Source organism: Saccopteryx leptura, chromosome 4 (genome assembly GCF_036850995.1).
Source record: "Saccopteryx leptura isolate mSacLep1 chromosome 4, mSacLep1_pri_phased_curated, whole genome shotgun sequence".
Lineage (NCBI taxonomy): Eukaryota > Metazoa > Chordata > Mammalia > Chiroptera > Emballonuridae > Saccopteryx > Saccopteryx leptura.
The window spans coordinates 99,198,113-99,220,557 of record NC_089506.1 but is presented as its reverse complement, the minus strand read 5'-3'; the positions used below and the strand labels follow the sequence as shown (position 1 = coordinate 99,220,557).

The 22,445-nt window shown below is 36.1% G+C and overlaps 1 protein-coding gene across 2 annotated transcripts in view; it reads left to right on the top strand.

Annotated features, from left to right (window-relative positions):
• The window catches only part of VWA8 (von Willebrand factor A domain containing 8), a 376,366-nt gene that overhangs the window by 232,481 nt on the left and 121,440 nt on the right, over positions 1-22,445 (top strand). For both annotated transcript variants that reach the window (XM_066380832.1, XM_066380831.1), the window contains exons 27-35: positions 4,746-4,854; positions 6,560-6,698; positions 9,184-9,383; positions 14,565-14,675; positions 15,927-15,991; positions 16,400-16,525; positions 17,552-17,661; positions 18,660-18,814; positions 22,005-22,200. In XM_066380832.1, coding sequence (XP_066236929.1) covers positions 4,746-4,854; positions 6,560-6,698; positions 9,184-9,383; positions 14,565-14,675; positions 15,927-15,991; positions 16,400-16,525; positions 17,552-17,661; positions 18,660-18,814; positions 22,005-22,200 — 1,211 coding nt within the window. The remainder of the gene's footprint in view (positions 1-4,745; positions 4,855-6,559; positions 6,699-9,183; positions 9,384-14,564; positions 14,676-15,926; positions 15,992-16,399; positions 16,526-17,551; positions 17,662-18,659; positions 18,815-22,004; positions 22,201-22,445) is intronic.

Here is a 22,445-nt window from a genome sequence, read left to right as displayed (position 1 = left end):
GCATCTGCTTTGGCAGGAGTGGCGTTGGACAGCTGCACCGAGACGGCACGGTGTCATCCTGGACATCGGGGAGTGCACTTGAGAAGTGTCAGCCAAGAATAATAGCAGGTTTCCCCAAAGCTGTTTCCATCTCATGCATCTAAATTACTCTTCATTTCTGTGACCTCCATAGGACCTAGGTGGCAAAGGTACACAAGTCTAAGTTATAAAGTGAAAGCCATATGTTTAAATGCAGAGTCGAGCCCAGAAAGGAGAAACCCGTACACATCCCCATTGTGTGTGTATCATCTGCAGCAAAATTAATTCACCAGCAACATGTGAGACTACAGGGGGGGAGATTCAGAATTTTCTAGTAAACAAAGAAGGTTAACTGGTAATAGTAGTACCCATTATCACTAATTTAAAGTGTTTAAAGAGGATTTTCTGTATTCTTTAGTGTGCTGCATTTTTAAAAAAATTTTTGTTTTAAATAAAAATATTTATGGGAGGTTTCATAAAATTCCCTTATGACCTTGATCTCCAAAACTTTTATTTCCTATCAGGTTGTAGATTTGAAAATTGGCAACTTATACAGAACTCTGTTCTAACAGTGCAAATTTACATGGAAACCCAGAATAGCAAGGGATTCATTCTGTCCAGAAAGAAATGTGGGAGAGGCATGCAAGAGGAAGTGGTATTTGAATTGGGCCTTAAGAAGGAGGATTTCCCTAAAGAGGCAAAAGTGGAAAGGAATTCTAGACTGAGGTGATGGCCTCATGCAAGCATGAACCTGCACAGCATGGTCAGGACTAGCGAGCAGCAGTTCAAGGTAGCTAAGGCATAAGTTAGCTGGAGTGCAAGAGGAAGAGGGGAGAGCCCCAGGTGGAAATATTAGTCTGGCTTGTTCTCTTCGGGCTCCCATAAACTCGTTTGGACAGTCTACCTGAATTTGTACCAGAGGTTAGGCTTAAAACATTAGGGATGACTGAGGCCTACTAAAATCAGAGTTGTTCTTTTTCTTTTCAAATGTGGTTAGTAATTGGTGAATTTTTGAGAGTTGGTGGAACTACCCCGAAGGGTTCCATTATTCCCATGAAAATTAGTAGTTCTTGTGGTAAGGCAGTGTTTTAGGAATTGCTGATAATAGGTGTGTCAACAACTTCCAATTACATAACGCCCCTAGAAAAATCCAAATCTTTTTCATGTGTGTCTTTCATACTCCAGAAATAGTACTGGCAAATGTTCAGAGGAGGCAGAAATGTGCCAGAACATACTCTTTGAAACCCAGCTCACCTCTTTATGGAAACAATCTCAGACAAATCCTTTCATGTCATTCAGAGTGTATTACTTGACTGTGGTGTCCATGTGCCTCATGTTAGGAACTGTATGCAGGTTTAGAAATAATAAAACTTTCATTTTCCTTTCTGTAACTGCTCAGTGCTATCCTTTGATCCAAGTCATGATTTCAATATTCTCCATTCTTATAGCTAAAACTTTTACTTCCAGATCTTTCTTAATACTTCCACAAAGGATTAAGAAACATCACAACATATGAATTGAAATACTTCATTGTTTTAAGGAAACATAAATTTATGAATGACATTGAATATAAAACGTAGTACTATTTATAGGCCTTAAATTTTTCCTTCTCCCCTTTAAAATTAAATCCAGACATCATTCCTGGTAGAACTTTAACAAAGTTAAACAAAACAAGTGACAGGATCTTAAAACCATGGAAAATACCATTGTTGTTTCAATCAAATCAGGTATAACAACTTAAATCTGGTCAGAGTTAGATGACATGTTTTAATAAAGGAACTTTGGCTAATTGGTTATTAGTTTAGTTTCCCCCAAGTTAAAGTTGATTATGCTTCAAAATCAAAGCTTGCTCATGCATACAGTTTTACTGCTTCCCTTTCTCCCTGACTACTAACTCATCAAAGGGGAGAGAGTTAGTAATGATCATATTTTCCCACAGCGTATTAGGAGGAGTAGTGGAAAATAAATGAGGGGCTTTGGTTTATTTCGTTGGGCCAGTCTGGAGCCCATTGGAAAAGTCTAGAAACAACACTTCGTGTTACCAAGTTGCTGGATGGAGTCAGTTTGATTATGCAACTCCGGAAGACCCTGCAAATGTGTCTTTCAGTTGTAGTTGTGACTGCCCACTAGCATCTTAAGTGCTTCTGGAGTAGATTCTATTTGGGGCACCTGAAGTCCTTACCATACCCTGCCAGCCAGCTAGTGCTGTTTTTAGATGGAACCCTATAGCCTGTAATTTCCATGACAATTATCTAGAATGAGTTGGCAAGTTCAAACCAGATTTCATGAATATCCCTGAAACTGTCAGTAAAAATTAGATGCTGGGTAAAGTTACTTTTTCTCAAATGGATTAAGTGGGTTTGATTTTTTTGTTTGTTTGTTTTTTTAGCATCTATATGATAGTTTTATGATTATTAAAGGCTATATTAGATCAATCAGTTTTAGGGTAAATATGAACCAATCAAGCAAGGATCATTTTTGTTAAGCAATTGTCCCATTAAGAAACATAGTTAAATTTTGAAGTGTGTAACTGTTTTTGTTGTCATCAAAGAATGGGATGTATTTAGAACTTCTTTTAAAAAGCTAATTAATAAAGCATGAATGTCTTTCAGGGCGCCTATTCTAGTGCTAGGTATAGATATTTTCATTTTGATTGTTTTATTTTCACTCCCGAGCACCAAGGTAATACAGGACTATTGACTCTACCACTGACACTTTCCTCTACTCACTTCAGTGATCATCAGAGACTCCCCAAGCTCTAAGGAACCTTACAGATCTTCCCCTTGATTTCACAAAGGAAGAAGTTAACAAGCTGTCCCCTTTGAAGTCTGCATAATGCTCGCTAGGTGATGATCAAAAACTAAAACTAGAACCCAGGTCTCCTGTATTCTGTTGCACCATGTGTTCTGTGCTAAAGGGAAATGAGGTTGTCTCCTTACTGCATTGATCTCCTTTGATATTTGGAGACCTAATTCTTCTTTGGTGAACTTCTGAAAGCGAGTGAATAATACAGTTCATTCTCTAAGCAAGGAGAGAGAGATCCCAATCTATGAGATGTTTTCAAGATCTTTATTATGTTTAACAGTGAGGAGAACACAATAACAGTTAATCCCCTGACTCAGTGCCCTTCCTACCTCATTTCCAGTAAAAACATGGAAGTAGGTGACCAATCAGAATAATTTTAAAATGTATTTTAGATCAGTGATTTTCAACCTTTTTTTCTCATGGCACACATAAACTAATTACCAAGGGAGAAGAGCCAGTACCTCTGACTAACTACAACCATTTCATCTCATGGCACACATAAATTAGTTACTAAAGGAGAAGAGGTCCTTCCTAATTAGTTTATATGTGCCATGAGAAAGAAAAAAAGTTGAAAATTGCCGTTTTTGATGATAGATAAAAAAAGCACCTACTTCCTGTTAAGAGATTTGTCAGATGACATCAAAGAATTTCAATGTAAATTACTTTCCTTTTGTGTTCAACATCAATATTTCAAAGGACCAAAAAGCATATTCTACCAGAATGCTTGATTCTGTTATTTTATGCCAAAAATGTCTGAGCCTTACATGTTTTATAAAGCATATGAAAATATAGTGCAGACTGCTCTTACTGAAAATAAAATGATTCCTAACTATAAATATGTACTCTTTTAATGATCCTCAAACTCATTCTAAGCATGCATTTCAATTTATAGCTACATGTGCATTATTTTTAAAGAAATTTAACTCTAAATCATTGTTAGCCTTAACTTACCATGGAATAAGAAATTTATAACGAATTAAAAATTGATGGTTCCTTTTTGGAGACAAAGAAAAGAGAGTATGATTAAAAATGAAGGCTTTCTTCTCAAAAATTTGTCTATGGTTTTGTACATTAGCATTTCCATATGTGTTGTGACAAGTTACTTTATTTAAAAGTCACTTTAAATAAAAAGAACCTTTTTTTTTTTTTTCAAAGAGGAGGGGAGATAGTGAGACAGACTCCTGCATGTGCCCTAACAGGGATCCACCCAGCAACCCCTGTCTAGGGCTGATGCTTGAATTAATTGAGCTATTTTTAGCACCTGAAGCTGACATGCTTGGACCAACCAAGCTACACAGAATAATTCCATTAGAAATCAGGAGTGTAATGACCAAAGTAGTCCTAAGGAGCTTTCTGGGTGCTGGTGACTCTGTTTCTTTGGATACTGGTTTTGGGTACCGGTGTGTCCAGGACTAAGTGGCACATTTACATGAATGCTTCTGTATATAATATTTCAATTCAAAGTGAAAAATAATTAAGGTGCTAAAATAGACTATGAAACTTGCTGTGTACAACTTAAAAACGTGTGACTGATGGTATTCTATAGTATTTATTATTTTATTCCAAATTTAAAAGAATATACTGAAAATTTGATAGTTGCTCCATTTTCTTTGCCTAAATCCTTTCTATAGTGTAGCAAGAATTTAGATGTCAAATTGATAAGTATTTTATCAATTCAAGGGAAAAATATGTAATCAATTATATATGTCATTAAGGTAAAAGCAGAATAGTACTTTACCTTCTGAATTTCAGAAATGTGGAGTCTTTTCTCCTTAAAGTAGACTCTTCTAATAAAATGGAAAAAAGTTCTAAGTAAAGCATTCTTCAAATTTATTTGTGTGGTTGATAATAGATGGCTCATTATGTTTTTCTATGATTTGGAACCAAGAAAGAATATTTATTTTTCAAACCATCCTTGACAGGTTGCCTCTGCCAGAACAGACATTCATGGGCTACTGGACAATCGGCCAGTCAAGAAACGGAATGCAAAAACTGATGTGTCCAGCAGAAACTCATCATATAGACATAAAGGTTGATGTTATTTATTTATTTTTTTTTTTTGTCATTAAAACATTGAGTGTTACAAATTTTTCTGTATCTTCATTGGAGAAAATTCATACAAGCTCAGAAATTATTTACTTGTTCTGAGGATATTTTAGAGTAGATTTAGCTTCTTCTCTGACTCTCAAGCCAGTCTGGCCTCTGAAGGACTTAATGTAGGTTCTTGCTATGGTAGGAGAATTCCTGAGAGGGAACCTGTATTTCCAGAGAATCGGGAGTCTTGTGTGTGATCCTAGGACAGTCACCCATGATATTTGTCTTCATGTAAAAAGGCCAAGGAAAGAAGTATCAATCACTAGTTGCAATAGAAACCACTTTATGTATTTTAAGCAAAAAGGGATTTACTATAGAGAATTATATGCTTATAAAATTGTTAGAAAGGACAAGAGGAACAAAAGTCTAGGGGCCACCACTGGACTTTTATTTTCAAGATCAGTATATCTACTTCTGCTACCACCCCTGCTGCTGAGAGCTACACAGGAAAACAAGATCAGCAAAATTGTTCTACAAAACATCAGGTGGTAAATATTTTAGGGTTTGTGACCATAAAGATTCTGTCACAGCTACTCAACTCTGCCGTGGTAGCACAAAGCAGCCTTAGACAATACATTAACATCCGAGTGTGTCTGTGTTTCAGTAATATATTATTTACAAAAGCAGGCAGTGAAGCAGAGTTGACCTGTGGGCCCTAGTTCATCACTGCCTGCAGTAGAACAGAGAATCTGACTGCTTATTTGTCGGAGACGCCTTGTCCACTAGAGCTGCAGGAAGACAGCCACTACCTCATCTGCCTTCCAAATTGCATGCAAGTGCATCTAATTGGAAGAACCTAACACACATGCAGAACCCTCACTGCAAGGGAGTGTGCGGAATGTAGTCTCTAGTCTTCCTGCTCCTGAGATACAGACTAGTCTGAAGGGGTGAGGGGAGCATGGATGCCACAATAGTCGCTATCTAACCCAAACGGTTTTTATTCATTAAGGACTGATTGTAAAGCATACAAATCATTGAAATTTTAGTTACATCTCTATAATCCTTCCAGGATATCATATCTGAGTACTCAGCGCTAATATCAATAATATTATTAAATTTGTTCCTCAGCTTATGTTTCTATTAAATAATATTTTACCATGTGTAAAATACTCTACCTTTTACAATTAGCAGTAGTGCTTATCAGTAAGTTGTTTTTAATTTCAGTTGTCACTGTGTTTTATATTTTATTTCAAAGACCCAGGTTTAGCCATTGCATTCTGTATAATGATATAATAATAATAATAGTCATTCTTTACAATGGAACTATATCAGTCCCTGATTCATTCATTTACAAATTATTATTCTGGTTTGGACAGCCCTGAGTCCCGATATTTGGAGTTCAAAAGTTACTCTTGGCTTAGAAAGAAATGAAATAATGAGAAATACTATGGGATTTTATACCTGGTATAGTTTATGAGTAAAAAGAAAATAAAGTATGAAATTAAATAATGTAGCATATGTGAAAGCATTTATAAATGTGATTTTATGGTATTGTTGTAAATACCATGCCAGTCAAAAAAATAAGAAGAGATAATCAAGATATTGATTATTTAAGTTTAAATTCTGTATTTTGGAAGAACTATAGCTAGTCTACATTTTGGTAAGTATCCAAATTTCTTAACTCGGGTAACATTTATTACAGGGCCCAGCACTTATAAATATACAGGAGTATCCAATAGAAAGACATGAAGGAAGGTCTCAAACCTTTACTGAAGAATGTGCTTCCTGGAGGCTGCCCCTGGATGAAGTTAACATAATCTGTGACATTGCTACATCACATGGTATGTCAAAAGTTTATTCTTTTGATTTTTCCTTCTTACACTGACTTTTTTAAAAGATGGATTCAGATCATCTCCAGACATCAAGAAGTCCATAGACTCAGTAACTGTCATTCTTGGACTGGCTAGCAATTATGTATAATATAGAACTAATTTTCTATAACAACCTAACAAAATACTATTGTGGAATCCATATAAGCACTGCTAAGTTTGTATGCATATATCTGTTCCTCATTACAATTGTAATGCGAAGTTGAATACACCCAGGCGTGTGCTAAAAATAGAAAGGAGAAAGAAAAAGGAGAAGAAACATTGGGTTTTTTTGGCGGAGATTCCTGTTTGGTGATTGCAGGAATCATGAAAGTAGAGCTGGAATGATTTGTAGTCATTAAACTTCTCATTGTAAAAAATGACAAATAAAGGATGTGAACTTTTGGCATCTACATTTCTGGACAGTCGCCATTACCTACTGATTCATAGTGTGCCCTGGTACCTCCTGGCAGAAGTTTCTCAATTAGTGGCAGTTACTAAAGTAATATAAACAGAAGCAAAGGCAGGGGGAAGGGAGAGTCTCTCACTTGACTAAGATGGGGATAATGCAGGCAAAAATTCAGAAGCTAATTTTGTTCATATAAATTCTGTAGATATTATTTATTCCTAAAATCACCTATATTGGATTAAAATGGGCTTTTAAAATGTACAGGGATTTTTTGGTTACAGATTGGTAAAATATCTTATTAAGAATGTTTTACATCCACAAGTAGAGAGTAAGTATGGATTTTATGGACATAGTTTGAATTTTGGCCCTTGGCCCATATTTAGGGATTGTAACAAGTATGCGTGATGCTCTGCCCATGCCTGTGGTGGGCCTCACTAATCAGGTGCAGCACTTTTCTCATTAAACCTCGTCACAGTGTCACAGTTCTCAGCTCAACATTCCATGCAGCTGCAGCCACTTAGTCAGCATTTTCTTGGGTTAGAATCAGATATATCTCTATATATGTTTGATCCAAAGACCAAACCACTTAATACTTAAAATATCAGAGAACAGTTAATAAGTTTAAGGACATTTGTCTTAATACTGGTGCCCTGTGTACAAAAATACTCAATGAATTTTGAATTGAATGTATTTGTGTTGATAGTGGAAGCATTAAAAAGATTTTTAAATTATAAATTTTGTGATTCTGTCTGAAATTTGTAACTGTAACACATGCAGTCTCCTAAATAATGTCTTCTTCTGCAGCTTCAGTAGACTTGTGTTTCTTATCAATGTAAACTATTTATTTAAACTTCCTATATCTTTACATACAATATTTGGTTGTCATAGACATGGCACACACATGCCTACACACACATACAAACAACATATGTATACATGTGTTCCAAATTTTCCAGGATAGTCCCAAGTATAAATGTTATATCTTGTTATCATATCTCATATCTTGATTTTGGGTTCAGAAAATATGACCACTGTCAATAGGTACCGGGATGAGGAGCAATGCTGGTAGCATTTATTGTACAAAAGCAACTTAATCCCTTGCCATTGGTAGAGATTATGGGAAATACAGTCTATTGTGTGACTAATCAAAGGGAGGCCCTCAAACCAACAGCGTTGGTGTCTCCTGGGAGCTTGTCAGAAGGGCTGAATCTAAAACCCCATCCTAGACCTACTGAATCAGAACATACATTTTCACTAGACCCCAGATGATTGACATGCACTTGCAAATTGAAGACGCATAGGTAGAAAATTCAGAAAATAGATCTCATCAAGTACTCATATTGAAAATACAGTGATTTTATTTTTTTATTGAGTTATAATTGACATATAACATTATGTCACTTTCAGGTATACAACATAATGATTTGACATTTGTATTGTGAAATGATCACCATAATAAATCTAGTTAACATTCATCACCATACATAGTTGCAAATCATTTTTTGTGTATATGATAAGAAGGAACAGATTTTATAATAAGAAATATTCAAAAGGTAAACAAAAGTTTGGGAAATTAGATTCATAAAGCTAAGAATAAAAAATGGAATTACTTATTTATAGCAAGAAAAGCTTAAGGATCTGGTAACTCTAGGAAATGCAAGATTAGCAGGTAGATGTTGACCAGCTTCGGTCCATCTAAGTGAACTATAATACAAGAGAAAACAGATCTTTATTAAAGCACAAAGCTTTCATACAAGGAAGAATTTCCTGCTTTGAGAAGTGTTAAATATTGAATTGTATTATTGTGAGATATTACAGACTTATTTTAGGAACACATACTTCCACAAATAGATAGTTGTGGCCCCATCGACATTTAGAGCAGGAACAAAATTGCTTCTTGTGGTCTTTTTCAGCCTAATCAATCCATCTACAAAATCCTGTGTTGAGTTCCAACTATGCTTAGTGTCATGATTTAGTGTTCACTGGACCTGTTGAATAGCCAGAAAATCTGTTGCAGATTGCAACAGTAATTCCTCTTTGTCATTTCAGAAAATGAGGAAAATATGCTCTATGTAGTTACATGCAATCCTGTTTCCTTATACTTTATGAATATGGCTGGAAAAAATGGCTACTTTGTGGACTTTTTTGACATCTTTCCAAGAACCGCCAGTGGAATTTGGCACCCATTTGTGACAGTGGCACCCCTGGGAAATCCCCTCAAGGGTCAAGTGATTCTCCATGAGCAGCAGGTAATGCACCCCAAGTCACTCACGTGGTATTCACAGGCCAAAGGGAACTTACATGTGCAGGAAAAAGCAGGAATGATTTGCACCCCATAACTGAAAATATGTGCTGTTTTAAAGAATGAGGAAAGGGGCTGTAGGGAGGGTCCGAAGTTCTATTTTATCAGTACTGCAAATACCTTCCTCTCCGTGGAGACTTTAGCATGACCTGTAAGTCTGGAACCATGTAAGCCAGGGGTTCTCAACCTCAGCACTATCGACAGTCGAGGCCAGGTAAGTCATTGTTGTGAAGCTTGCATTCTCTTTGAGGAGATAAACAACAAACAAGTAAACCAATAAATAAATATGCCCATTGCAGGCTGGGTATGTTTCAATTAGTAAGAAGTCTAAGGGTCTAAGTTAATCTGTACTATACCAATAGAAAAGAGTGTAATGTTTCTGTATACCTACTACCTATCTAATAACCACCGAAGCATTTTATTCATTCAACAAGTATACATCATGTACCTCCTGCAGTGAACAAAACAACAAAAATCCTTGTCTTCAAAAGCTTACATTCTGTGCAGAAAGTTAGACAATAAGCAACATAAATAATTCAATTATATCTTAAGGTAGAAGATCAGAAGCAAGAGAGAGTAAAACAGAAGGCTGAGAGAAAGATTGCCATTTAAAATGGTGGGACTGCCTAATTGAAAAGGCCAAATTTAAGCCAAGCCACAGTGGAGGAGAATGGAGAACAGATTCTCTGGGAGTTTAAAGTCCCAAAGGCTAGAACCTGCCTCATTTTTTAAAAGTTGGTAGGAGCCTGACCTTTGGTGGCGCAGTGGATAAAGTGTCAACCTGGAACACTGAGGTCGCCGGTTCAAAACCATGGGCTTGCCTGGTCAAGGCACATATGGGAGTTGATGCTTCCTGCTCACCCCCCTTCTCTTTCTCTCTCTCTCTCTCTCTGCTCTCTAAAATGAATAAATAAAGTCTTTTTTAAAAAGTGTGGATAGGAATGATTGGATGGGAGGAAGAGTATAAAGAATATAAAGAGGTCACTTAGTGCAGTGGTCCCCAACCTTTTTTGGGCCATGGACTGGTTTAATGTCAGAAAATATTTTCACAGACAGGCCTTTAAGGTGGGACAGATAAATGTATCACGTGACCGAGACAAGCGTCAAGAGTGAGTCTTAGATGGATGTAACAGAGGGAATCTGGTCATTTTTTAAAAATAAAACATTGTTCAGACTTAAATATAAATAAAACGGAAATAATGTAAGTTATTTATTCTTTCTCTGCAGACCGGTACCAAATGGCCCACGGACCGGTACTGTTCTGCGGCCCGGGATTTGGGGACCACTGACTTAGTGGGTTGGGGCAGGGGCGTGGTGGAGGGGGTGGGGAAATAGACTGTATAGAGCCTTGTAGCCCACTGTTTATGTTTGGGGTCCTGACTCTGAGTAGAAGAGGAAGGTATTGGGGGTTTCAAGCAGAGAAGTGGTGTGATCTGACATATTTTTAGAAGATTTCTCTGGCTCCTCTGTAGTGAGTAGTCTATAGGTGCTAAGGCAAAATGCAGGAGACTAGTTAAAAGATTTTTGTCATGATCTCGGCAAGAGATAATGTCAGTTTGGAGGAGTATGGGAGTCATAAGTAATGCTAGATTCTGGATATATTTTGAAGATAACACCAACAAGATTTCCTAATAGATCAAATGTATGGGGTGAGAAAGAGTATAATTAAGGACAACTTCAAGTTTTAGGGCCTGAGCAACTGAAAGGATAGAGTTGCCATCAACTGAGATGAGGAAGAATCAATTTTGGAAGGAATATTAGATGTTTGATTAAATTTTAGATGTCTAGGCCCTGGTTCTCACCATATATTTTATTTTCACAAAAGCTTCAGGCCCTGACCAGTTAGCTCAGTTGGTTTAGAGCATTGTCCCAGAACAACAAGGTTGCAGGTTTGATCTTGGTCAGGGTACACAGGAAGCAACCAAAAAATGCATAACTGTGTAGAACAACAAATGCTACTCTTCCCCTTTCCCTCTCTCTCCCTCCCTCTCTCTTTCTAAAAGTCAATAAAAATTAAGCCCTGGCCAGATAGCTCAGTTGGTTGGAGCATCCTCCTGGAGCATGGAGGTTGCCAGTTCGATTCCCCAGTCAGGGCACACACAGGAAGGAGCAGCTCAATGTTCCTGTCTCTCTCTCCATGCCTCTCACACAAAAAAATAAAAAAGATTCAATTACTTGGCAAATTTTTGGTTAATACTCTGTTCATTTAAAGCAACTTTCATCAAGGAAAACATAGTTTGCATTGTAAAGATGTGCTTGGCTTCGTAGCAAGCACTTGGCCTCCTACTGTTCTAGATGTTACCTGAGTTATCCTTCTGACTACAGTTCAGCAGTTTTCTAGAAATCTACCTTAGTACCTGGAGCAGGAACTGTTCACCTTATTTGGAAACTTCCATCCTACCTGGCATCTGAACTTCCTCCTTTTTTTCCAGAGAGACTATCTTAGCTATCTTTTTATATTATGGCCCTGTTAGGATGTAAGACATCTTGAATTCCAAATAAACAGCGTGCAGCTGTAAAACTTAAAAAGTGATAAATAATTCTAATAGAATAGAAAATGAGTGCGCTGCCTTCAGCTCCTTCTCCATTCTGTTCCAACTGAAAACAGAGCCTCAATATTGTAGAAAAGTACTTCCATTAATTCATCTATCCCTTGTCTTTTAAAAATAAATCTTTGCCCTGGGTGCATTTCCCTGGTTAGCTTAAAAAGTTGTTCAAAAGTCCTTGCTAAAATAAAATCTTAAGTGAGGAAAGGGAAACTTCTCTGTGCCTAAAAATAAAGCAAGCACCCACCCCCACCCTGCACTCACACCCCATGAGATTACTTATTACATCTGTACAAAGTTTAGAATTTCAGACTTTGGGACATTGAGGTCATCCAGAGGTTACCTTTCTCCCAGTCAAATACAAACGTAATAAAATTGCTCATTTGCTTCTCTGCCCTGCCCCCCTTAAAGGAGTGCCAAAGTTACATGTACTTGTGTGTGACGAAAATTCTATTTTTAAACTCAGACAGAATATGTCATTAGTCATTTACAGAAGGAAACCATTAACTTCTGAAAGGATGGAGCAACAGAACTTCTTCATGTTGCCAATTTCTTCTAAAACTAATTCTAAATACAGCAGTGGCTTGAAATGTGTTTTCTGTCACTTAGAAAGACAAAGTTTTTCACTTTACTTAGACCAGGGTATGAGTATGAAGTATTAGACCCTAAAAAGGAAGAAAAATGCAAAACTATACTGACTTATTTTCTGCTTAATCATATCTGTTTAATCATCTGCTTAATCATATTTTGAGATCAAACATTATTTTTAGGACTTTCTTTAGCTTAGAAAAGTTAATATTATCCCTGACTGTTTCAGTGCTAAGAATTCTTGTTAATGTTGTACATATTTATCATACACAAAAGAGTTTCTCCTTTAAAAAACACTTACTCAAAAAAGATTTAATCTAGAATGGAAACTGTACATTTTTAACATTAATGTTTTTAAGGAAAACTTTTAGACATCACTATCATTTTCAGACTTTCAAATGCCATAAATAATACTTCTTATATGAAATGTTGTTTTTAAAAAGACTATTCTTAACACACATTCCTAATGGAGAATTGCATTTTATATAGAATAATGGATTTTAAGGGTGATGTTTGAGGAAAAATGTAAGCTTTGTCAACATGCTTGGTAAAATTTTTACTAGAGACAAGATTGAATCTATAAAATGAGGAAACTATGTGATGTGACTCCTACTTGAGTTCTTGAGCACGCCAAAAAATTAGCTCGATTTGCAGATGAATCATTAATCCCTTCAGATTTATTTTCACTTCTCTCTGCCTGAATTTATGTAATAGAGGACAAGGGCCATAGTGTATTCTCCTTTGTGCTTTAAATATTAGCTGCTCAATAGATATTATGAGAGAAATGAACAAGCATTCATATTGTTTCCTAATTTTTCAAAGTATATTAATTATTTGAGTGCTTTGTGACTTAATTTCCTCCAAAGAAGTTCTTAAAATGAAAATATATAAAGTTTAGGAAAATAAAACAATTTCAAATTTAAAACCAAACCAAAAAAATTAGAAAGAGAAAGAAAGAAAGAAAGGAAAGAAAGAAAGAAAGAAAGAAAGAAAGAAAGAAAGAAAGAAAGAAAGAAAGAAAGAAAGAAAGAAAGAAAGAGGGAAAGAGGGAGGGAGGGAGGGAGGGAGGGAGGGAGGGAGGGAGGGAGGGAGGGAGGAAAAAGAATGACATAACAGTGAGATCTGACAAACAATTTGCTGATGCCTTTTTGCGAACCTGTAAAAGGTCTTCAAATTTTAACTAGAAAAGCCAACTTTCTTTTTATCCCTTTAAAATATTTCATCTTTTCTGACTTTCTCAATTTTAAGTTCTCATTTCATGTGTTTCTGTTTATTTAATGTTTAAAATTTATATAAAAATTTCTTTTCTTGAAAAACATCTTCTAATTACTGAGAGATTAGGACTTCATTTTCATAACTGTGATAATAAATGCTGTCCTCTTGTTTGTACCTTATTACAACACCAACTATGAAAGTTTTTTAAGCTTAATGAATTTCAAGATGAAGAAATACTCATTACTACCTCGGTTCTTGGAGTCCTTGATATTTTCTTGCTAACCCATCTTTATATATCATCTACATACTTTCTGAATTGAACTGGATTTATGAAAAGAATTTATTTTTAATTATTAAATTTAATTTTAATTTAATTGTGTACCTTGTAAAAGAGTTTTCAACAAATAATTCTTTACGTGTCATTTTGATAAAAGTAAATGGACTTTTAAAAATTTATTAATTCTTTTAATTTTATCATTACTGTGTAATGAAACAGAATCATGGTTAAACTAGCCTACATTAAGAAGGGGATGGTTTTAAAATAAAATCTTCAAAGAAAATACCTTCTATACCATATAATTAGAAACATCTTCATAAAACTACCTAACACTTTAAATTCTGTGGTAAGAAAACCATTTGGTGTTCTCATCTTAAATGTTTCAGTACTGCGTCTCCATTCGGTTTCTCACTATAACTTTTACTACCAAGGTTGCCAAGAACCTTCTGCTTCTACAAAGAGGAACCAGTCTTGAACTTTTCACTATTCTCTTTACTTGCAGAGTAATGTCATCTTATTGTTGGACACCACTAGCCGAACCCTTCGTCGTCTCATCCTCCCTTCAGAAGAAGCTACACCTAAGAAACCTTCCTGGTGGAACAAGGAAGAAACTGTAAGGAGGAATGCCCAGCTTGTCCAGCACATTGTCACAGTTTTTCTATAGCTTTTAAACTATGAACATGAATGCCTGCCCATTCTTCTCAGTACTCTGTGTTTATTATAATGCACAAGAGAATTATCTTATTATGCACTTGTAAATTTTAACACAATACAAGTAGACAGAGATACACATTTCATTAAATACCAGTAGCTCCTTTTTGTATCCATCATACTTAAGTGAAAACTTATCAGGATTGAATACATAATAATCGAACATTATGAGCTCTTTGAGTATAACTAATTCTTTTTTTTCTTTTATTTTTTTTTACAGAGACAGAGAGTCAGAGAGAGGGATAGATAGGGACAGACAGACAGGAATGGAGAGAGATGAGAAGCATCAATCATCAGTTTTTCGTTGCGACATCTTAGTTGTTCATTGATTGCTTTCTCATATGTGCCTTGACCGCGGGCCTTCAGCAGACCGAGTAACCCCTTGCTCAATCAAGCCAGCGACCTTGGCTCCAAGCTGGTGAGCTTTGCTCAAACCAGATGAGCCCGCGCTCAAGCTGGCGACCTCGGGGTCTTGAACCTGGGTCCTCCACATCTCAGTCTGATGCTCTATCCACTGCGCCACCGCCTGGTCAGGCACTAATTCTTAATCATACAGTCACTTTTACCTGTTTTCCAGATGTGACTTATGTTTTGGATTTATATGATAAACCCACGAGCACAACACCTGATTGCACTTACTAGATAAACGTTTTTAGTTATTAATTAAATTAAACTAGTAAGTAAACATGTTAAGCCAACCCAAGAGAATTTATTCTGTCATTCAGAAAAAAGTAATGGATATATAATAAGGCCTCCCCTCTGCTCTGCACGATAGCATACTTAGGTCTTCCAAGAACTTGAAAAAAAGAGATTTAAAAAATGTCATAAATGCATCCAAATCTAAGAAGCAAAGTATTTCCAATTTATTAGTGTTATGGCATAAATTCCACAGTTAATCATCAGATACCATGTTTATTTCTAACCAGTATTGGGTGTTATTTTTAACAATTCTAAAGATGTTTTAGCACATAGTTCACAGTAAATTTTGAAATATATTTAGTCCATGTTACCATAAAAGTCTTGGCATAGTTCAAGAGGTAGCTTCTCTGAGAATTACTTTTTACATGTTGAAGAATTTTATTTAAGGCAAAGCAGCTAAAGAGATGTGACTGCGTCTGACATAATTAATGTGCATATTTTGTTTTGTCTTTAGGAAACTTATAAAATGTGTAAAGAATTTTCACACAAAAACTGGCTAGTATTCTACAAAGAAAAAGGGTGAGTTCTCATTCATAGAAGATTTAAATTTTGTTTTTTATTTTGCCCATTCTGTTTCCTCTTTTAAATATACTTATTTCTCATAAAACTGATGTAATCAAATTATAAATATTTTATTATAAAAGAAACTCATCTCACATTGTAGAGCACTGAAAAATATATAGATATAAGAAGAGACAGTGGTCATAGTTCCATAATTCAGCTATCACTTTTTATTATTCTTTTGCATACCCTTGCACGGCTAATAATTTTGTGTATCTGTTAGCTTAATTAACATTTTTCTACGTTATTCTTAGTCTTAAAAATATTCTTTTTAGGGTTGCATAATCTAGCATAAAATAATTGTGCTGTGGTTACTTAACCATTATCCTCACCATTTCATTTCAGATAGTTTTTTCCTTTTTTCAGGAACAACTTGACGGTGCTGGATGTGCTAGAAGGAAGAACTCATACCATCTCTCTTCCCATCGACCTCAAGACAGTGTTTCTCGTAGCAGAGGACAAATGGCTTCTGGTGGAGAGCAAGACCAGTCAGTGGGTGGCCCTCTGTAGTGGCGCATGGCGTGTGCTGTGGCTCCACCTTACTCATCACTGCTCCCGCGTCCTTACTGCTCTGTCTTTCTCTGTCTTTTAACAATTTCTGAGTTTGACAGCATCTCTATAGGTGAAAGTTAAAAGAAGTAGGGAGAGAAAATTAAAATAAATTAAATGTCACTTCACAGAATAATTACTAAAGTGTTTCAGAGAATCACATTGAAATGAACAGTAAAAACATAACTTTTATGTATGATCCATATTTCTTTGGGCTTTTTCCTATTAGCACATTGAGAACTCACTGTGTTCTTGCCAAACCAGAGATACTCCAAATAGATTTTCAGGTTATCCTGTCTTCAAAGGGCCAGCCTCCATCATAGAGCTGACTTCACAGAATTACCTCCTAGAAGTTTTTTCTTTATCTTGCGTGCTCTTATTTGGTCACGTTTCTGTTGCTTTCTCCATTGGACTATACACTTCTTGATGAAAGGGACATTATATGCTCTTGGCAAAAATAGAGTGCACAGTATTTTTTAAGTCCCCCTCTGTCATGCATTTCATCCACTAGAAAATGCAGACTTTCTCTGCAACTCTGCTGACAATCTGACAAGCAGAGGTACCCTGCTGCAAAAGACTTCTGGCGATTTCTACATTGCCATCTCAGAAATATTAAAAATAAATATATTAAGGAGATTATAAGTGGTGAGGGCTTCTGCCCCTTAGCTTGTCACAAATCAGAGGTCAGGCTCCTACTTCCTGGCTGATCAAACAGCCACATCAACAGCAGGCTTCATGATAACCAGAGTGTGTCTCATTATAGTTGTTTTCTTTCTCTTTTTGTAAACCCTTCCTCTTCTGTGAAGTGTTGAAGTTTTAGTTCACATTTATTACTGCATTGTGATTATGCACTGCTCTTTATATACAGTGCTTTGTGTGTGGAGAGGGACTTGATTTTTCTAGTCTTACTGGACAATTACTTTTAAAGAAAGAAAAACTTTTCATTTATGGTGTTTCTGTTCTTTACAGGAAATATCTTCTAACTAAGCCTGCATATGTCGACTCTGAGAACAGTGGGGTTTGCCAGTTGTATGTGTTGAAAGAGGAGGCGCCCAGCACAGGGTTTGGAGTGACACAAGGTAAACGCTGTGTTCTTTGTGTTTATGGCTGTGTGGGTCCATGCTGTACTCTAGAATCATTTAACAGCAATAATATCAGCAGACATTACATTTACACCAAGGGAAACCTTAGTAGCTAAAGTAGAAATAGTAAAATCTACCATCTTTTAAGTTCTGTTTTTGAATTTTTTTTAACTGACAAATCAGAATTTTTATATACATTTAGGTTCCAAGTCTGTTTTAGGATAGCATTTCTTCCTTTTTACATAGATCATCAGGATTTCTACTTAATTCATCACAGTCTTGGGGAAGTGAATAGTACTTATGAAAAAAATCCAGCCCTGGCTGGTTTGCTCAGTGGTAGAGTATCAGCCTGGCGTGTGGATGTCCTGGGTTCAATTCCTGGTCAGGGCACACAGGAGAAGTGCCCATCTACCTCTTCACCCTTACCCCTCTCCTTTCTCTCTATCCCTCTCTTCTCCTCCCTTAGCCAAGGCTCCATTGGAACAAAGTTGGCCTAGGCGCTGAGGATGGCTCCATGGCCTCCACCTCAGGCTCTAGAATGACTCCAGTTGCAACAGAGCAAGGCCCTAGTTGGGCAAAGCATCGCCCCCTGGTGGGCATGCCGGGTGGATCCCGGTCGGGTGCATGCGAGAGTCTGTCCCTCTGCCTCCCTGCTTCTCACTTCTGAAAAATAATAAAAAGAAAAAAAAATTCACAGCACACCATTGCCAACGTGGGTTGGGTCAGTTTCATATCTTTTCTGCAGAATTATATTAATGATAATATTTATTGCTAATAAAATTCTGAATTCCATAAATACTTGAAATTATTTTGAGTAGATGCCGTGACTGTAAAACACTGAGTTTTGCCCAGACAACAGGCCATGAATGTTACTTAAAGTGTTTTCTCTTTACCTTGTACTTTTCTGTTTGAGTTGGTGAGAATGAAGTCTTGTAAAAATTAATTCAAAGATTATTTTAAGGACATATGGTATCTAATGTTCTCTGACACTTCAGAAACAGATCTCAGTGTTCCTCATAAAATTTCAAGTGATCAGCTATCATCTGAAAATCTGAGTTCAGCTGTGGGACAGAAGATCGCCTCTCCTAACCGAATTCTTTCAGATGAGAACAGTTATGCTACAGTCATCGTTGGTTTCCCAGATCTCATGGTAGGCATCAGTTCTTTAAATGATTGAATAAATATTTCTTCCTTTTAATTTGACCTATAATATACAGCCTATTTAAGGAGGTAATTAAAAATGCAATGATTTTCTGATAAATATTTCAGCTCAACATTTTGTTTTCCAAAACAATCATTAAAAAAATAAGTTTTACCCAAATGGTTACATTGATTTTTTTAAATTACCATTTAAAGTGTGCAATTATAATATTTAGTAAGGGAAAACCAGTATTATCCATACATGGGCGTTCACGTGTAAATGTTTAACCTACCAAGAGTTATTTTATATTATGTTGTCTGAATATGTGCTCATGTAATCTGTCAAGAGGAGCAATTTGAGACTAACAAAAAAATCACATCTTTTTAAAGTGAAATATGTCAGGATCTCATTACTATAGATTAAAATTTTCAACACCTGAATAACATTGATTCTTGAATAACAATGGAAAAACCTTTCCATTGAGTTTTGCTCTGATTTATCGTATCATTGCCTCATCCAGATTATACTGTAAATGCTGATGGTCTCAACTTAATTTGCTCTTTGTGGACCCTTCTGCTGATTATTTTATCTGTAAGGAAGAGGCTGTTTATAATTGAGTTTAGGTGAAACCAGGCACCATCTTCACCTGATGGTAAGGTGGATAAATGAAACATATAAAGGTCATTTCAGTCCAAGTTGCCATCTAATAACCTAAAATCTAGCTTCGTGTGTTTTGACTAAACATTTAATTTCCTATGTAGCTTTTAGGTGGGATGATAAAATCATGTAAAGATAAACTATCAGCTCTGTTTGATAGTATACCAATCTCACATACCTAAAAATTTTAATGTAATTATGAATGATGAGCACTTCAGGGGAAAAGACTTTAGAAATCCAAAACCCCATGGATAATATGTGGCTTAGGACTTTGCTGTATGTTTTCCTAATTGTCAAGTAAGAAGCATTTGCTGTGGTATTATATAACTGAAAATGAAACATGTTGTTGAAATACAGTATCTGTAGCAGCCTTGATGGAATGAAATAGATGTTTGATATCCTTTCTACAATGCTTGTTGCTCTCAGAAGAGAAAATACTGATGCTATTTTCCTGAAGGTAGACCTATTTAAAAAACCATCTTCTGATGGAGGAAGTCAGTACAAAAATATAATGTTACTATAAAAAGAAAGTAAAAGCTGAATATAAGGCACTGTTTGTATTGACCCTGTAGAAATTCTTCATAGCCTGAAGGACTTGTGACCTTGTTAAATTAAAATCTCTATCCTCCATATTTAGTATGGTACCCACCACAGAGGAGATGGTCAATGACTTTTTATTTAATAAAGGATTAAAGTCAATTAGGCAGCCTTTCAGCATTTCATCATAGCAATCACATTTTTTAGGCCTTAATGCAATAGTCAGGCACCTTTACAAGGTTTTATAGATGTAGAAACAGAAACAGATAGGATATATCCCCTAGGCTATAGAAATTATGAGTAAATTAGCTGGGATTTGAACTCAAGTGTAATTGACTCTCAACTGTATCTACTATACCACAGTGCCTTTCTGATTTTATGTAAATTTATTTTGATTCTTCATAAAACTATCAACAAAGGGACATGTCACCTTTTATTAACTTTTTATAGCATTATCAGAGGCATCTAACTTATTATAAACTTATTAAAACTTTCTTAACTTAATACCAAATATCTGCGGAAACTGACAGCAAATATTATCCTCAATACTGAAGCATTAAAAGCATTTATTTTAATATCAAGAATAAGACAAGGGGCCTGACCTGTGGTGGTGCAGTGGATGAAGCCTCAACCTGGAAACACTGAGGTCGCCAGTTCGAAGCCCCGGGCTTGCCTGGTCAAGGCACATGTGGGAGTGGATGCTTCCTGCTCCTCTCCCCTTTCTCTCTCTCTCTCTCTCTCTCTCTCTCTCTCTTTCTCATTCTCTCTCTCCCTTCTCTAAAAAATGAATAAATAAAATCTTTAAAAAAAAAAAAGAATAAGACAAGGATACCCACTCTCACCACTTCTCTTACACATTGTACCAAGCATTTTAGATGTGAGCCATTAAAATTTTTTTGATAAATTAAATTTCATCAAAACTAAACACTTAAACTCTGTAAAAGACACTGTTAAGAGAAAGAATATACAATCTATAGGCTGGGAGAAAATACTGGCAAATCACATTTCTCACAAAGGACTTGTATCAGAATTATATAAAGATTACTCAAAACTCAAAAGTAAGAAAACCAGCCCTGTCCGGGTGGCTCAGTGGAAGAAGTATCAACCATGTACCAGAGATAGGGCATTTGATCCCTGGTCAGGGCACATATGAGCAGCAATCAGTTAGTACACAACTAAATGGAACAACTGAGTGGAATGAGTTGATGCTTTTCTCTCTTTCTCTCTTTCTCCTTCTTCCTCCCTCTCTCTGTCCCTTCTTTCTGTCTCTCCTCCCCTTCCTATCTCTTTCTTTCAAATCAATGGGAAAAATTTCATTTAAAGAGTAAGGAAACCAATAATTTAGTCTACAGTGTCCCAGTGTAAGGTGTCAGAGGTCAGAACCTGAAAAGTGAGAAGGACACCTGTGGTAGGGGAGAGGCTAACCACTGGTGATTGGACAGGTCCAGGCAGGATGAAGATGGTGTGTCCCCATGAGGGAGCAGCCTGATATGGTATGTGGGAGCCCAGCTAAAGTGAGGAAGGCACCTACATAGCCCACTTGGTCAACAGGACCTGAGGATAAGTTGACTTATCATGGTGATCACTATGTAAATGTATATAGCTATTAAGTCACTGTGTTGTATACCTGAAACTAATACACTATTGTATGTCAACTATCATTTAATTTTTAAAAATACTGCTAATATTCTATTCCTTATGCCAGATAGTGGATACATTAGGTGCTTGTTTTATTTTTAAACTATTATATTGTTATATTCAATCCTTTAGTTACAAATAATTTCAAGATAAAAAATGTTGCATATTCACAATTGTCTGAAAATTATGATTATTGGTGAAGTAGCTATCTGTACCAAAATCAAAAAGTTTAAGGAATAGTTTTATGTTCTTACACTTGTGAAATGTAAGTTTACCACTGGTATCTGCTTAAAGGGCTACATTATAAAAGTTGTGGTGATTGTGGTTCACAGCAGTTCAGCGCTTTCATCTCCTTTTATTTTTTCAGTCACCCAATGAAGTTTATTCTTGGAAAAGGCCATCATCTTTGCATAAATCAAGAGTCCCTGATACAGCATTCTATGGAGGAAGGAAGAAAAGTGGAACTCCAAAACAGAGCAATTGTGTGACTCTTATAGATACTAATCAGATAATCAGGATTTTGCCCCCAGGGGAGGTCCCTCTAAAAGATATCTACCCCAAAGGTAAGAAATGTACCAATTCCTAATTTAACAAGGTAGTTGAAAGTATAATAGTTTGCTTTTGGTAGGGATATTTAATTTATCATTATCATTGTGTATTTCAATATAAATAATTATAACAGGGATCTAACAGTTTTAAAGACCTGAGTGTACTCAGAAAGTTTTCACTCAACTTCTCACACTATGCAGTGTAGTCATTGCTGTTAGAACTCATATTCTCTTGCATTGCGATCTATACAATAACTACT